This window comes from Neovison vison, chromosome 3, assembly GCF_020171115.1.
Source record: "Neovison vison isolate M4711 chromosome 3, ASM_NN_V1, whole genome shotgun sequence".
In the NCBI taxonomy this organism is placed as follows: domain Eukaryota; kingdom Metazoa; phylum Chordata; class Mammalia; order Carnivora; family Mustelidae; genus Neogale; species Neogale vison.
In genome coordinates this window covers 11392886-11410674 of record NC_058093.1, presented here as the reverse complement: position 1 = coordinate 11410674, position 17789 = coordinate 11392886, and the positions used below count along the sequence as shown (strand labels likewise).

The window sequence follows — 17789 nt, the reverse complement described above, 5'->3', positions numbered from 1 at the left end:
TTCACAAATATTCCTTTTACCAGCTCCACTTTGAAAATACCTCATTAAATCTGTTCTCTTCTCAGAAATAGAAAGTTGGGAATCTTGAGGGAACACATGATCAAGTGTTTTAATATGATAATAGAATTTTCATACAATTTTTTGTTCAGTCTGGCATTACAGTTCCAGCAGAGAACCTGACAAAGCTAACAGTGATATTTTAGTAGGGGTGGTCCTATAATACCTTACACACACACACACACATACACACACTATACCTGACAACACAAATGTTCTCTAATGCCACATGCTTGTTGGTCTCCTTAAGTGTCTCCTTAAGTGTCAGTGCGATGGCTTATATTTGGCTTCTAGATTTTCTGTATTTCCATGGTTTATTTAGTTTTAGTTGCATATTCTTAATCTTTTTTTTTTTTTTAAGATTTTATTTATTTATTTAAGAGAGAGAGAGCGCACACGAGAGAGAGAACATGAGAGGGGAGAAGGTCAGAGGGAGAAGCAGACTCCCCGTGGCGCTAGAAGCCCGATGCGGGACTCATTCCTGGGACTCCAGGATCATGACCTGAGCCGAAGGCAGTGGCTTAACCAACTGAGCCACTCAGGTGTCCCAGAGTTGAATATTCTTAAAAACAAATTTTAACCAAGTCTAAATGAGCTACCAATGCAGGCAGGAAATAGCAAAGGCAATTCGTGGCCTTACCTTTAAACCATTTTGCATTCTTTTGGATTGTGTGGTTTGGAACTACAGAGATTGAATCAAAGTAGGGACAAAAAATAAAGACTTTGAATTAATTTTGTTACTTTTCTTTTTTGGGAGGTTTCTGCATGCGTGAGTTAATGTCATTCATTATACTCCAAAGAGAAGCAATTTTGGTGTTTAATATTTGTTTTAGAAAAGACCCATAGTGCTTTGTAGATAGCATTTTGTAGAGAGACCACAGTCTTTCACATTTCACTCAGTTGGGAGCCATTTTGTCTCAGGCTTTTCTTGTGACACAGGTGATCCATTTTGAAGCAAATGTATCTAGTTTTTGTATATTCTTTTTTTAAAGGGTCCCTTTCTTTGTCTTATGTGGATTCTGTCCTTGTTTTTTTTTTTTTTTTTAAGATTTTATTTATTTATTTGACAGAGAGAGATACAAGTAGGCAGAGAGGCAGGTAGAGAGAGAGGAGGAAGCAGGCTCCCTGCTGAGCAGAGAGCCCGATGTGGGACTCCATCCCAGGACCCTGAGATCATGACCTGAGCCGAAGGCAGCGGTTAACCCACTGAGCCACCCAGGTGCCCCGGATTCTGTCCTTGTTATTTGCTGTTTTTCTATTTTGCCTGCAGCAACTTTTCTTTTTGTCCTAGAAACTGCTATAGGCCTTTTGAGCTCTGTTGAGGGTAGAAATATTTCAGCCAACTGGGGACGGGGAGAGCAAAGCAGACTGATGAATGTGTCCGTTTTTATCCCTGAGAACAGTAACCCCCTAATGGTATATCTCTGAACGTCGGAGGATTTAGGGGGAATTAAGAACTGTGTAAGCCCCTGTATGGTATTGTTAGGAAAGTGTATGTGTGAATTTATAACAAACTGTTATAATTCAACTCTGTTCAGTAACAAGTGTATTTTGTAAGAAGCACCTACGTGAACTTTCCATTTTTCCCCTTAGAGCGATTAGATATGTTCTAAATGTTAAGAAGTCTTTGGGTTTGTAGCATATGACTACTACCAATACAGAAGGATTCTGGAAATTTTAGGATAAACTGCTCCCTCAAAACATAGTGCCTGAACCCTGTGCTGTGTGGAGATGAATGTAACACAGAAACTACCCCTAAGAAGCACACGGATTCATGGAGAAACAGGTATAAGCACAGGCGACTGCTGTACAGGATGTAAGTGCAGACACAGAGAAACACAAATGAGGGACAGGTTTGCCCACGACATGGTGAGCAGGAGAACCTGGAAGACTTCCAGGAAGTGGTGCTGCTCAGGGTCCCTTGCAGAATTCCTCAGTAGAGGAGCTTCTTGGGTCAAGGAGACAGCAGAAGTGAGGGCACAGAGGTCAGAGGGACAAAACAGCATGAGGGTAGGGTTCCAGCTTTAGAGCACTGCCCAGAAGGCAGGGGTTGGAGAACAAGGACAGGGACAAAAGCTAGAGTCAGGTCTCAGGGCCTTCTTGGGTGTGAGAGAGGCCTTGGCCCATCTTAAGGCCACTGAAGGCCTTTGGCAAGATGCTCTGTTGGCCGTGGCAGAAGGCCTGTTGGGAGGAAGTTGTAGTAATTTAGACAAGAGAGATTATCATGAACAGAATAACAGTGATGGGGTATATAAGGGAGAAGGGAAAATTAATCCAAGAAAAATGTGTTTAGAAAAGCCAGGGTGATGTGGCACAGAGACAAAACTGGACTTGCTTTGTGACTCTGGGTAGATAAGGATGTCACATGACTGGCCTCCTGGAAATAGAACAGTTTTCGTTCGCAGCTTGGAGACTGGAATCTTTCTTGAGGGGAACGGAGTTGCCAATCTAGTTACCTCATCCCAGGGAATTAGGAACTGAGATTTCTCTTCCCAGTGACCATCCTTGGTACTCAGGGAGCAGATTTGTTTTCTTGAGGAAAGCACTGTCTAAATAAGCGAGCCTGGTCCCATTGGCTTTCCAGCTCTCACCCTGTGTTCTTACCGCAGAGTTCAGAAGCTCAGGTTTCCCCATACCTGGTTTCAGTTAGTAAGGTCATTAATGTGGAGGATGCAAAACCTGTGTCCGCATAATGAACCAGAAGTGGTTTAGAGTTTAAAAGGGTACTCTAGAATTAACCTTTGGGGAGTTTTACCTCACATCATTAAATTTTTCCATATTCTCCTTCTTTTGAAAGAAAATGATACCAAGGCAAGCCAGTCTCTGATGAAATTAAATGAAGTTGAAAAGTAACGGTTACGTTCGACATGCTCTCACTTGACACCTTTTCATTGGTAAACCACAAGGAATCTTCCCTAGAGATCAGTGGCCTTTACCTCACAGACTGAGGAGAAAACCCCTCTTTGATCATTTGACTTTGTTTACCCAGTTTGGACGTCAGGGTATAATAAACCACGATATGTCAGTGGTGTGGTAATCCTAGATATTTTGTCTTTTACCAGAATAGTTGATTATAATGCACTGCTTAAGATTTGCTTTCTATAAAAGGAATATTTGTACTTTTATGTGTTTGATTCTCACAGTACAGTTTTCTCAAGTCCTGTTATTAAGTGGTTACATCCAGAAAGTGAAAAATATGCTGAGGTAGTATTTTATTGGCGAACATCTAATATTTTCACTAACCATAACTGTCAGATTGTTCTGACTTCTGAGTGCCCCAACCGTAAAAATTATACAGAAAATGTGGCCTATCCTGGGATTCTGAATAGCCCATGTCAGGCCTCAAGCACGTGGGTTACCTCCTCTCTTCTTTCTCCCCCCAAGTAGAGAATGTAATCCATACCCCCTTTCTCCATTAGTCATTTAAACCCACTTCTTTAAGGAACTTGGAAAACAACATAACTGCAGTGTCACTAGTTGTATTAACACATAAATACCATCACAATTATGGGGATTTTTTTTTTTATGTTAAACTGAGTCTTGGCTGAACTTTATCAGGAAGAGTATCTCTTTTTTATACCAGCAATTTTTGACAAGATTGGGTATATGCTTTTTAAAAATGGTACACAAAGATAGAAAAAGGAAAAATCCCTTTATAACCCACTCAGAATTAACATTTAGGAGTGGAACTTCTCCATAATGTATTCTAATCTTCCCTAACTTCTTTGTCTTCACTTTCGTCTCTACACTTGAAACATTGAATAACGTCCTCTGTCATTCTTAGTGTCATTTTTATATTTTAATTAGATGTTCATTCACATGAACATGAATGTGTGTTTTAAACTTACATTTAAACAGAACATATTTTTGTATTTTTCTCCATTTACCAGCTAAACAGCAATAAGCATGTTTGTTACATGTTAGTCTCGGGTGTATGATTTGGGGGTCAGAGCTCAATCTCATATATTCACTTCCTCCTCTGACAAATAAACGCACTGGTGGCCTTTGGCATTGTGAGACTAGTTTGTTATTGTTTTTAAGAAACAAGAAGTCCGAAGGGTAGGAAGCGCTTTGATGATACCCTAATTATAGGATTTAAATAACTAGAGAACTCTGACATAGGACTACCAAGGCACATTAGACGATCTGTGTATAAATCGGGGAGAGTAAGGGTTTATTTCCCTACTGTAGAAGCAGCTTGAATCACTCTTGAGCTTTACCTTAGGAATCAGGACGGAAGTCTTCATTGACACAGTTCTTGGCTGGCCACATGATGTCTGTTCTTACAAAATGTATCTGTTCTCTTACTTCGGTTAACTTAACATGTTTTCACTTAAAAGGAATCAAAACTCTGCCCTGGTTAAACCTATTGGATGATATTTATTTATCAGAAGTAGTTGCTGTATTCTTTTCTTTTAAGCTTGGTTGGTTCTTTTAATACCATTATGAATTCCTGGTACTCAAGGCATCCTAACTTTTTACCCTTTTCATTCAGTTACCCTGGTGTCTTTCAGGTGATTTAAGAGCTTTTCTTTCATTCATGCTGGTGCAAAAGCCACTCTTTTCTTGATTATACCAATGAGACAAATCATGTGTTCATTTAAAAACCAGAATCCTGGATCTGGTCATATCTGGTCATATCTGTCTTACTCTTATCTCACTTTAACTCAAATATAAGGTCCCTAAAGACATTTCGATAATACCTGTACCTTGAATCTGGGCCTTACTCCGTGAATCTTTCAGCTCAACTTTGTGATTTGAGAAGACGTTGGGAAAGGCAGTGGAGGTGTATGGGAGCAGGGAAGACATGAATGCTCGGCAAATGAGGTTGGGGTGGGTGGGCTGGGATATGTTTTCCCAGGCAGAAGGACACATGGTCATGGCCTGGACCGTCCTGAAGAGTTTATTTTCCCTGGATTCTCTCATGGATTATGTCTGTCACATTTGTGGAAAGTTTTTGGTCATGTTAGGCCCTCGATGGTCAAATACATTAATTTAACAGATGATGCTGATGGAGGGAAAGGTATAATTACCATTAGGTTCCAGATATGTCCATGTTTTGTCTTTCTTGGATTCTGCCAGGAGAGATTTTGTTTTGTTTTGTTTATTTGTTTGTTTGTTTGTTTTTTAATGGGGCATGGTACCTGTTTGAATGAGATACAGTCATCTTGAACCTGCTTAATTTCCCGTTGGTCAGCTCTTCTCCTTATATCGGAAAAGCAGCTCACCCAGCCACCTCTTGCCACACCCAATAGGCGGATTAATGACCACAACATTCTTTTTTTGCCCTCCACACCATACCAAAGTTGTTGGTATAGTTGTTCTCAATTTGTTACCAAAGAGGAAATGATATAAGCCAAAGGCTGTTTTAAGAACTATGCTTCCTCCATCCCCTAAGTTTATTTTAACAGATTATTGTGTCACAGTGTTTTTATGCTTTTATCTTTGACCAAAGTGTTTATTTTGAGAAACAATTATTAAACTGCATTAAAAACATACACGATGTTCCAATACCATCTTGGTTACAATATTAAAGGAAACTCAGACGAAGGCTGGATGAAATTGAACACATATTTCCATGTCAGACTTCCTACCATTTTGCTTGTTTGTATTGATTTCTCCTGACATGCTCTTCTTTTATTGAGCACTACTCTTTTTTAATTTTTTTCTTATTCTCTCTCTCTCTCTCTCTCTCTCTCTTTTTTTTCTTTCTTTTAAATCCCCTTCCTAGAACTATATGTGCTAAGAGCAATTGTAAAAGGAGACCAACTTATATTAAACCTGCCTGGAGTCAAAATGTAATCTAACACCTGTAGAGTGCAATTTGTCATTGCTTCATGGATACTTGTTTTTTGTTGTTGTTGTTGTTTGTTTGTTTTGGTGGGTTTTTTTTTTTTTTGTGTGTGTGTTTTTTTTTTTTTTTTAAATAACAGATTTCCTGAGTTTTGACCTTAGGATACTCTATAGTCTAAAAAAAAGCAACGAAACTAAACCATGGTTTTTAATAAGTCTTATAATAGAGTTAGGATGTGAAATTACATCTGTTAAGAGTCAACTCAAGTAACATCATTTGAAGTTAGAAATAGTGCTGGGTTATTTATCTAGGAGAATGTTTTGCCTGCGAAAATTCAAGTGATCAATCATAATGCACATATAATTTTTCTTATGCTCATTCTCCAAGACCTTCCTTGGTGACTTGGCACAAGTCAGGATGTTTTTAACTGAGGGGGCATTCTGCATTTTCTATTAAATGTTTTGTTTTCATTAGGAGAAAGACAGAGTTATCTATTGAGCATAATTCATGTAGTGGAGAGTTTTCAAACTTTTTGGTCTCACTATCCCCTTTCAGTCTTACTATTGAGGACTCCAGTAATAATGTATCTATCAATATTAGCCACATTAAAAATTAATTCTGAGAATGTATTAAATGTTTATTAATTTTAAAAATAATTGAAAATAACATACGTAAATATTGCATCTTTATGAAAAATATCTGTATTTCCAAAACAAAAAAAAATGAGAAGAGTTACCATTTATATATATATATATATATTCTTGCAAATATTTTAAATATTTGGCTTAATGGATGAGAACTAGATTCTCATAATCACTTCTGCATTTAATCTGATACAATATGTGGCTTTGGTTGGAGTAAAAGAAATCCAAGTCTCACACAGACAAGTGATTAGGAAAGGGAGGAATATATTAATAGCCTTTCCAGGTAATTGTGATATTTTTCTTTATTACTACAGAAGAACCTTGCAAATAGTAGTTTCGTAAAAGTTAGTTGCAAAGTGGAATCAAAGTCGTACTGATACACTTGCATGCTTTATAATTCATTGGTCTGCCTTGCACTTTGAATGGATCTTTTACCTACACATAATTTTGTAATATCATGCATTGGTCATTTGGAAAATATTGATTTACTGAGTGATGTCGATCTTCCAAATGCTAACACATTTCATTGTATGACTTCATTCATTCATTTATTATTTTAAAGATTTATTTATTTGAGAGAAGGTACAAGCAGGGGGAAGGGCAGGGGGGGAGAGAGAGAATCTCAAGCAGACTCCCCACTGAGCACAGAGCCTGACACAGGACTCAGTCTCAGGACCCTTAGATCTTGACCCAAGCCAAAATCAAGAGTCGACCCTCAACGACTGAGCCACCCAGGCACCCCCATTGTATGACATATTTAAAAATTTGGGTGCACCTGGCCCAGGTCATGATCCCAGGGTCCTGGGTTTGAGACCCACATCGGTCTCCCTGCTTAGTGGGGAGCCTGCTTCTCCCTCTCCTTCTGCCTGCTGCTCCCCTGCTGGTGCTCTCTCTCTCTCTGTCAAATAAATGAATAAAATCTTAAAATATAAATAAATAAATAATTTAAAAGATAAAAAAATTTTTTGTTAAATTAATCACCAGTATCATCAGGAGAGTCTTTTAAGTATTGGGGAGCTGTTAAGCACATAGCAGCAGCTCCATGTTTTTCAAAATTTTAATTTTTCACTGGGAGGATCAAATTTTATCATTGGCAAAAATACTCTCAGATTATTTTCTTCGGAGTGGCAGACTCACTTCATTTTTATGAAAATGTCTGTCGGATATCTAAGTCTGAATAACCATAATTTGTTTGCCTGTTGTTCTTTCAAGTAAAAATGAGATCCCATGACGAAGGTGGCTTGATCAGCTTGCAAGTCAGAGAATCACACAAGCACGTGTCTCAGGACCGCATGTCGGGCAGCATTCCATGCAGGGGCTTCATGTGCGCGTCCCATTTCCTCACAGACTTTTAAAAAAAGAGGTATACTCAAGGGTTGAGTTTAATATAATTAATCATCTATTACTGCATCGTCAAGGACAGTCTTGAATGAAAGTGGCATTTTTACTGGGTGCACGTGGCCGTGAAGAGTACAGCTACCAGCGCGGTTTGGTGCCATTGACTTCATTTATTTTCACAGGCCAGCGGGTTTCCCACCGTTGCTTCTGTGCCATCGGTATACATTTCACCATGGCCCAAAAGGCAAATACTGTCTTAGTTTTGCCATGAAAATAGTTTTGGTGTTCTAGAGCTCTTGACAGGGAATCAGGGTTTCCGTGGGGGTCCATGGACCGCATTTCGAGAACCACTGATAAAGTTTGTGTTCCTAAAAGGATCCCAGGCTGTGCATATAGAAGGTGTCACCTTGAACGGGTCTGTGACTATGAGATATAATTCCACGTGACAGATGCTGAAAAGGCAACTTCTCTGTGTTAGGGACCATGTTAAAGAACAAAGATGTATGTAGCGTATGAGTGGAAGGAATAGGGAGACTTACTGGTAGACCTCCCCATCTTTGGAGTAGAAAAGAAAAACAGATCTCTGAATTTGTTGCTAATTTTTGTAATAAGCCTAACTGATAGAAAAATACAGGAGGCATTATACTACCGATTCTTAAATCCTCCTCGTGTTTTTTCACGGTAGTTATTACTTACAGAAGTCTTGCTTATGAGAACTCTCCTAAGTACTGAGCTTGCATTATCTCACGGAATCCTCATCGCACTGGAAGGAAGATTTTACGGATTGACAAGCTCTGTGGCTCAAAGGAGCTTGCTCAGAATTGCAAGGCTAGTAAGCAGATGTGCTTTTCAGGGTGGAGACTGGACTCGAAGCCAAAATTCTGTGACCCCAAAACTCCTCATAGCTTACATGCCGTGCTGTTAATATATGGGTTATACGGTGCCCTTTAGTTTTTTAAAAATAAATGATTAAAAAAATCATATTTGCTTTCAGATATCCAGTAGATATACGTTCCTATGAGTGACAGTTTATTTACTTTTTAAACATAGTTTTACTAAAATGTAATAATAACAAGTTATGCAAAATAGGCGTAATAACTGGACTGAAAATAAAGAAGAAAGAATATGGAATTAATCCAGTAGAGCAGAACAAAGACGTACTGACCACTTACTGTGTGCCAGACATATGGTGTGCCAATACGGAGCTCGCAGTCCAGTAAGTGAGATCGATATATAATGGTTACCTTAATATTTATATTAATTAGCAACCATTAATGTGAAGTTCTTCCCACTGAATTTTGAGCCCAAATTAATTGTCTTAAATGCTGATTTGGTGGAAAACGGAATATTGGGGGTAGAACTAGATTGCTAAAACCTAAATATCTCAGTTACATGATATTTTATATATAATGTATTTTTAAATGGCACCATTCACTCATTTATTTATTTAACAAATTCTCACTGAATTATACACAGGGGCTCTTGGGTTGTTCCAACCAATTGTTCTCATTGCCTGTTAAATATATTTTCTCAGGACTCTTAGCGGAAGAATGCTTTTCTTTTGTGAATCAACTCTTTTACATTCTGTTGTTGTAGATGAAGTAAATTAAACAAGTAAAAATAATTCCAGTATTAATGCAAAATAAAGGCAGACAAAGGTCATCTTGTCTGTGTTCTCATCGCTGGCTGGTGAGCAGCACCAGTTCAGGACCCGAAGCTCTGGGTGAAGCTCCGTCCTCTGGGTTAGGTGTGTCACAGAGATGTGGATGCGTCCACCTGGGAAAACTTTTATTTTAACCTATTACTGGATCAGGCATCCTCTACAGTCACCTTTCTAATAATTTCTCATTTTCTCTATATAAAAAAGACCACAAAGTCTTGGCTTATTATAAGTAATCCAGTTCACCCCATAATGATACAGTGAATTATATACTTTCCTGAACTTAATCATTCAAGATCTCGCTTCCTTCCCTGCAGGCAAAAACCATTACACTTTACACATGGCTCCCAGCTGGTTTTCATTGAGGCCTTCAAAATCTATTTGAACACTGCGAGGTTTAAGAAGAGCTGCTTTATCTTTCTTAGTCGACTTTTGTCATGGTACCATTTTGTCCTTGTGTTTTCAAAAAATGTCCAGTTTTGAAGGCAGAGAAACAGCATGGGCCCGTATTATGGCTGTGCTTTGTCACCGGGCAAGGAAGTTTGAGGTTTTGTTTTGAAGTTGATGCGTCTTTTGAATATTTATACAACTCTTATTTCTTTGTCGCTGTTGTTATGTCCTTTTATATATGTAAATATCATATTTTGGCCCAAAGAGATTTCAGCAAGTAAATAAGGAATTTATTAGACTTTTAACTTTCTATTTGTTGATGTCCTATCCATAACTTATTCATCAACATTTAATTGTTGGTGATAGGACTACTTATTAGAAAGCTTTGTAAATTAATAGGTCCAGTTATAATAGAAACTCCATAAATATTTGATAAACTGACAATTTTTTTTTCTCCTTTAACTAGGGTTGATTGTCTTCAACATATTTCCTTTCAGACATGATAAGCACGTCTGATGAAGAAGGCAGCCATCAGTTAAATGTAAATTAACTATTCTCTTGAGGATAGAAGTATCAGTGCATTCTTCTGCACTGATTGTTGTTATAATAGTGTTGCTCTTTGGGACGGTCTCTTGAAAATCCAGTAATATATTGAGTTTTTCTTACTTAGTATGTGGCTATATGAACATCTCTCTTCTCTTTAGCAATAGTGGTGGTTTCAAGCCCTACTACATTTCTGGCTAAATCAGAATATGATTGCAGTTCATTGAAGGCTTTCTATCACCTTGACAGTAGAATGCCAGGGTCTGCCCCTGGCGACCTCCCACTCCTCATTTCTCTCTGGCACAGGGCTGTTCACCACTGCTTCCTGTGATGGTGAAAATGTGCTGTCCCATATGGTATTGCACAATGTGGCAATTGAGCACATGAAATGTGGCTCATATGACTGAAGAACTAAGACTTGTTTTGCTTCTAGTTTTAATTAATTTAGCAAAATGCAAGTAGCCCCACGTGCCTAGTGGCTGTTGCACCTCAATGTGCCGCCTTCCTTGATGTTCTTCAGATAAATTGAATATATTCCTCCCTACCGTGCTACGGTTTCCTTTGCCTGGAATGTTCTTCTTCATGGCTTGTTCCTGGCTTCCTTCAGACCTTGGCTCACATGCAGCCTCCTTAAGGAGCCTTCCTTGAGTCACCGTATCTAAAGTGAATTTCGCTCTCCCCAGTTCCCCTCCTTTTGCGTTACTCAATTTTTTGCTTATAGTATTTATTACTACTTGGCATTTAATTTATGTCTGTCATCTCAAAGTCTAGAGAGTTTGTTCAATTTTCTTATGTAATCTCGCTAACAGAAGGCAGGGGAACATGAATGCTCAAGGACATGGGATTTCAAATCAGACAGCCATGTTTTGGAAAACAGTTCTACTTTTAAGCTATATGGCCTCATACAGATTACCTCTACCCTCTCTGAACTCCACTTTTCTCATCATAAAATAAGGGCAAAAATAATCTGCCTGCAGGATTACTGTGAAAATAAATAAAATTAGGTAAAATTAATGTATTTTTAGCAGTTAGGCCAGTGTTCAGCTCATGAACTTCACACAAATGCTACCATCTATTACTGCTTCTACTGCTCCTGCCACTGCTGTTATTCTCGAAGATCCTCAGCTATTCCTGTGCTATGAACACTGATGGTCATATTGAAAAATCAACAAGAGAAGCTATGAAATAGAACTCTCTGTAGAAATTACCAGAGGTGAATTGTTAACTAATTTAAGTTCAGTTGTGATGGAAGAAAAATCTATACCAAAATAGAGCTAGAATGAATGATCAGGCTTGTTTGCAAAGGTCAAAAGTGAAGGGATGGATGGCTATCTTTACAGAAGGATATATTCCATCATTTGGGGAAATCACGTGAAGAGAGATGGTGGGCGTTAGGAATAGAAAGGGTCAACTACTGGGCCCGTTTTGAAAAAAGAGGGGAAAGGATGAAGCTGGAAAGTTTGTGAACTTGGGCAGTTTCTTTTACTTCAATATCTGGGAAGATGCTCCATTCACAACCTTAACTTCAAGAAAAGTCCCAGAAAACAGTAAATCTAGTTGTGTGAAGAAAGAACTCATTAGAAAAGAACATATATCTCGATTCATTTGGCAGGTCATTCTCTGTCTTGGTTGAAGTAATTGTAAATTTTGTGGTTTAAAGAAAAAAAAATCAGCCACAAAATAGATCCCTGAATTATCACATGAGCTGAGGAACAGGATGACCTCTTGGCCCATCCAGCAGGAATCAATGGCCTGGCCTCTCACTTAAGTTACTCAGGGAATGTGGAGGGGACAGGAAGCAGACTTGATTCATCTAGTGAACCAACAAGGAAATTTGAGCATCTCTGAGAAATTCAAACAGAAAAACTAGAATTCAGTTAAATGGGAGTTCAGAAACCTGTCCTTTGAAGATGAGGCTAGAAGAGTTGACATTATTTATTCAAGATATAAGAAAATGAAGAAAAGTTCCGCCATTTAGACGGGAGGATTTTAAGATGGGGTTGCATTGATCGTCCTTTCTCAGAAAGATGGTTTTGTAAGCATTAGGCTTTACTCTGTAATTCCTTGATTTGCATAATAAAAAGCCACTGCAGTTGGTTAGTGAGAAAATCTATGTCGTGATTTTTTTTCCCCTTTTGTTTTGTTTTGTTTTTCTTTCTTTCTTAAAAATTGTCAACAGACGATAAACAACTTTCTGCCTGGTTGGCTCAGTCGGTTAAGTGTCTGCCTTTGGTTCAGGTCATGATCTCAGGGTCCTGGGATGGAGCCCTGCATTGAGCTCTCCCTTCAACGGCAAGTTTGCTTCTCCCCTCCCTCTGGGATCTCTCTTGCTTTCACTCTCTCTCAAATAAAAAAAATATAATCTTGAAAAAAAAAAAAAAGAAAAAGAAAAAAGAAAAGACCTTGGAGGGAATGAAGCTAGCTGGGACAGAACTTAGGGCACCTTTTGGTCTCAGGTCTTAAACGCCTATTGTAGTTGAAAGGGAATGACAGCCAGTGTGGCCGTGTGACTGAGAAAACTCAGGCCCTTTTGCGAACTGGTAAGGCGATTTCACTTTAGAGCTGCCCGTTTTGTCATTCTCGATTTTGACGGCTCTCTACTTACTGGCTTGAAGATGCTCAAAATGTCACTTACGCTTCTTCCTGCAAATATTGTCGTGCCACCCAACTCACTGTACAATATTGCCTGACCAGAAATAAAACATTTCTCTTTGTAGATCATTTCTGTTGCTGTTGGTTCTCCGAGAACCATCTCCTCTTCTGTGATGGGCCGTGACATTACTGTTGTCCCTCGGAAACCCACTTTTTCATATTGACAGGTCACCGTGTCTATAATTTCCAATGTAAAGGGTTTTCTTGAGGTGCTGCCTATTTTCAGGTTCTCTCTCTCTCTCTCTTTTTTTAAAGATTTTGTTTATTTATTTGAGAGCACGCATGAGCAGGGGAGGGGCAGAGGGAGAGGGACAAGCAGACTCCATGCTAAGCAGGGAGCCTGATGCGGGACGCAGTCCCAGGACTCTGGGATCATGACCTGAGCGCAGGGCAGATATTTAGCCAACTGAGCCACCCACGTGCCCTCCAGAGTGTTCTTGATCCAAATACCACCTCACTGAGGAACCATGAGGATTGAGTAAACCGGTCTGGGTAAAGTTGTTAGCGCTGCCTGGCCCAGCGTAAGCATCCAGTAAGTGGCCGTTCTTACTGTTGTTGCCCTGCTGTTTCATGTGTGGCTTCTCTGCTTCCATGTGTTGGCAATGCAAGAGTCTGTGAAAGGAGAGGTAAGGGCGGCCAGTTGGTTGGACCTAGGAGAAGAACGAACCCTATCATGCAGAAAGATTATAGTAACTTCAAAGTCTAGTTTTGGAAAATCTCTTTAAATCTAACCAGTGCAAAATGGAAAACCCCTAAAGAACCAATCTAATTATTTAACTAAATGGAACCATTATGCTGACTTTTACTACAGAAGGCAAGCATAATTTAGAAAATGGGGCATTTTAATTCTCTTTTGTTTTCCAATTAACGCAATTGCTCTAATAGGAGGTACTCGTGCTTGAGTATATAGGTTCTTTGAGTACATATTTCATATATAATTTCAGTGCCTCTCTCTCTTTCTCACCAAAAAAAAACAAAATCCTCACCTGTTGACATAGGGATTCATTTATTACAATGGTCAGGCTGCCCAGATTATGACCTCAGAGCAAATATCTTCTGCCATCAAAGTGCCCTGAACAGGCCCGTAGCACAACTCTACGTTCCCTTCCGGCTATAATTAGGATGTTGAAGTAACAGAGCTCTCAGATTTTTGCTGATGCCAGCTTACCACAGCAGACCACATGAATTTACTCTTAGTTGAAAGTAGTAAAGAAAATGCCAAGAGCATTCACTTTAATTGGTCAACAGTATATGGACCTTTAGTGCCCCTGTTCCATGGCCCTGTGTTTCAGATTTCTTTCTGCCACCCATCAGCTCATTGTGATGGATATTCTTATTCGCACTTGATTATTCTTTGTATTATTATTTTGATTGTTACATGATTGCTAATTATCGTTTGAAAAGTTTCGTCCTCTTCTGCTTGTTCTTACCTTATTTAGGTAAGGATCTCATCTGCCCTAATATTTTCTAAATTCCATATAACAGACTGACGTTTTCACGTTGGTAAGGAATTGTATTCTCATCAGATGGTCCCTGAGACTGGAAGAGGTGACGGAATTTTTTTTTCTTAGATGCTTGCTTTGATGTTGCTATTTCATAGCCAAAAAGAGAAAATGGGTCTTGTGGGTAGCGTGTGATCGTGGTCGTAATAGGGGTGGGGATGGGGACATACCATTGACTCTTGAATGTAAATAGATGTGTTTTCTTCTGTACCAATGGGATCGATTTCCCCCTGGACTCTGGAAAATGTGTGCTTTGTTGCTCTAACATGAAAGAGACTGCATAAAATAGGAGAGAATGGTAAAAAGAGAAATGTAGGTTTTTTAAAATGTGAACTCAACTATGCTTAAAGGCTCTGGGAGGACCCAGAAAGTAAGGCACTGATTTGAGAATAGGAAATGTGGTCCTTGTCTTTGAGTTGACAAGGACAGTCTCCTCCAGAGAGCTTTCTCTCTTTCATCAAATTGAAGAGGGTCTTAAATAAATAGTAAAATGGGAAATTACTTCCTGCAGAGAGACGATGTTGAAGAAGCATTTAATGAAGACCAAGCATAAGCTTGCGCAGCTAGGGTCGTCTGACAAAAACGGAAACAGTTCAGTTACGGGTTTGGTGTCCTTTATTCAAGGAAGACAGTCCGGGTTTGGGAGGATGTGGCACCTCACAAACAGTGGAACACCATGCCTGAAGGACTTGGGGCAAGATCAGGTTTTATGGATCATCACAAGTGGCAACACAAACAGGGCACGGGTGGCCAGGGTTGCATACCTGACCTTATTTAGAAAGGTCAAAGAACAAGGTGTGGAGCCCCGAATTGGCTTGGTGTTTGGGGATTGGCCGACAAGAAGTCCTGTGCTCCTGGTCAAGGGGCGCGATTACAGGACCTGGAAAGTCCAGCCTGCTGATCCCGTGCGGTGGGTAAGAGCAGCTCTGTCTTGGGTCTAGAAATGTATGTAAACACTAGAGGCTTTTTCTGTTTTGTTTAGTTTTCCTTTTTTAGTAAGTGGGGAATATGTAGGGCTAAAAAAGAAATTTAAGTTAATTACAACAACTAGAAAACCTGAACAATTAAGGATTAAAAAACAGAAATTAGGGAGTGAGTGCAAAACAGAATATATTAATAGTTTGTGGTGATATTGAGGTCCACCTATGTGAGTTTAAAATAGCCATTTAAAATTCTTCATTTAAGAAAAATGTTTTATCTTTAAATTAATTTGGAAATCTTTGCATTTTAAAAAACATTATTAAAGGATCAATATCAGGGCTGAAAGAAAATAAAAGTTCTTCCTAATTTTATGAAGTATTGATTTTCTGACTGAAATACCAACTAATTCTCTGTTCCACTCTTAAGGGTAATTATGAGGCTGATGGTAATAATTACTATCATTTCTTGGCTGTTAGCCCTAAGCTTGAGGTGGACAAACTATGGCCCATGGCCAAATCCAATCCACCACCTGTTTTTGTAAATAAAGTTTTATTGGAACACAGCCACGCTCATTTGCTTATATATTACTTATGGCTGCTTTCACACTACAAAAAGAGAGTTGAGACATTGCAACAGAGACGGTATGGCCCTGCAAAACCTGCAATATTTACTATATGGCCTTTTACTGAGAAAGTTTGTCAACCTCTGATTTAAGGTAAGCACTATTCATTGCATATACTATGTTACTTAATTCTTACAACATCTCCAGGAAGTCAGTGTCTTCTCCTTCTTTTATAGATGATGAAATTGAGTTTTAAAGATGTTAGAGCCTGGTACAGGGATGCCCAATTAAGTGAAAGATTCTGGACTTGAACCCGTGAGGTCTGATTGTAGAGCCTCCACTCTGAGTTCCATTTCTTTGCACTCAGGCTTTAAAAGAGAGGTGGTGTGATCACCCTGGTTAACCCCGGGAATGCTCTGGAGCCAGACTGAATGCAAATGACCTGGGGCAACAAACGACTTAACTTCTTTGTGCCTCAGGATATAAATGTCAGCACACCTTACTGTTATTTACCTCTGGTTTTGTAAATGAGATTCTGAATCTCCAGAAATTCTTTCAAGTTTGCCAGAGACCTGAATTTACAAATGACTACAGCACTGCAGTCCGAAGGTAGACAGGCCACACACACTTCAGAGGGATGACGGCTTCTGAAAGGTGAAATCCTGAGTCAAATGTTCAATTTTTTTTTTTCTTTTTAATTTTAATGATCAGGTCCTGCACAGACAGCAGTCTCAGCCGGCCAAGGAGAGCTCCCCGCCCAGAGAAGAAGCTCCTCCCCCACCTCCTCCCTCGGAAGACAGTTGTGCCAAAAAGCCCCGTTCTCGCACAAAGATCTCCCTGGAAGCCCTGGGGATCCTCCAAAGCTTTATTCATGATGTGGGCCTGTACCCTGATCAGGAGGCCATCCACACGCTTTCTGCGCAGCTGGATCTCCCCAAGCACACCATCATCAAGTTCTTCCAGAACCAGCGGTATCACGTGAAGCATCACGGGAAGCTCAAGGAGCACCTGGGCTCCGCGGTGGACGTGGCCGAGTATAAGGACGAGGAGCTGCTGACGGAGTCCGAGGAGAACGACAGCGAGGAAGGCTCAGAGGAGATGTACAAAGTGGAGGCCGAGGAGGAAAACGCCGAAAAGAGCAAGGCCGCGCCTGCTGAAATTGACCAGAGATAATGTGAACTCTTACCAGGCCAAGCAATACGTCGGTCCAAGGATTTTCTGTTTTAATTTCTTTAAAAACATTTCCTTCCTTTTTTTGTTTTTTTGTTTTTTTGCTTTATTTTATCTTATTTTTGTCTTTTTTTTTTTTTTGGTCTGTTTTATTTTTCTTACCTTTTTTGACATTTCTTTTGTTGCACAGGATACACCTATAGACTGAATAAGTTCAGTATTTCCGAATCAGACATCGCCTTGGCAAAGACACTCAAGTGTTACACTTTTACAATTGACTGGATCATAATAATTATAATCACAGGAGACTCTGCCTTCATTATCCTTGCACTTAGGGAAGAGACATCAGGCAAGTTCCAGGATGAAAAGATCTACGAAATAAATGAAGGAAGCTACAAGTGTGTGTGTATATGTATATGTATATATCTATATATTTACATATATATATTAAATTGCATGGGACAGAGAACTTTACAATCCGAAAGAATAGACTGTGAAATGAGTTCTTAAAGAAGAGACTTGTTTATGTATTAAAAAAAAAAAAAAAAAAAAAAAC

General features: G+C 39.3%; 1 protein-coding gene across 3 annotated transcripts in view; it reads left to right on the top strand.

Moving 5' to 3' along the window:
* The window catches only part of SATB2 (SATB homeobox 2), a 186202-nt gene extending 168872 nt beyond the window's left edge, over positions 1–17330 (top strand). For all 3 annotated transcript variants that reach the window (XM_044241236.1, XM_044241237.1, XM_044241235.1), the window contains one exon: positions 16775–17330. In XM_044241236.1, the coding sequence (XP_044097171.1) occupies positions 16775–17236 (462 nt within the window). In that variant the 3' untranslated portion in view covers positions 17237–17330. The remainder of the gene's footprint in view (positions 1–16774) is intronic.
* Positions 17331–17789: the final 459 nt, after the last annotated feature.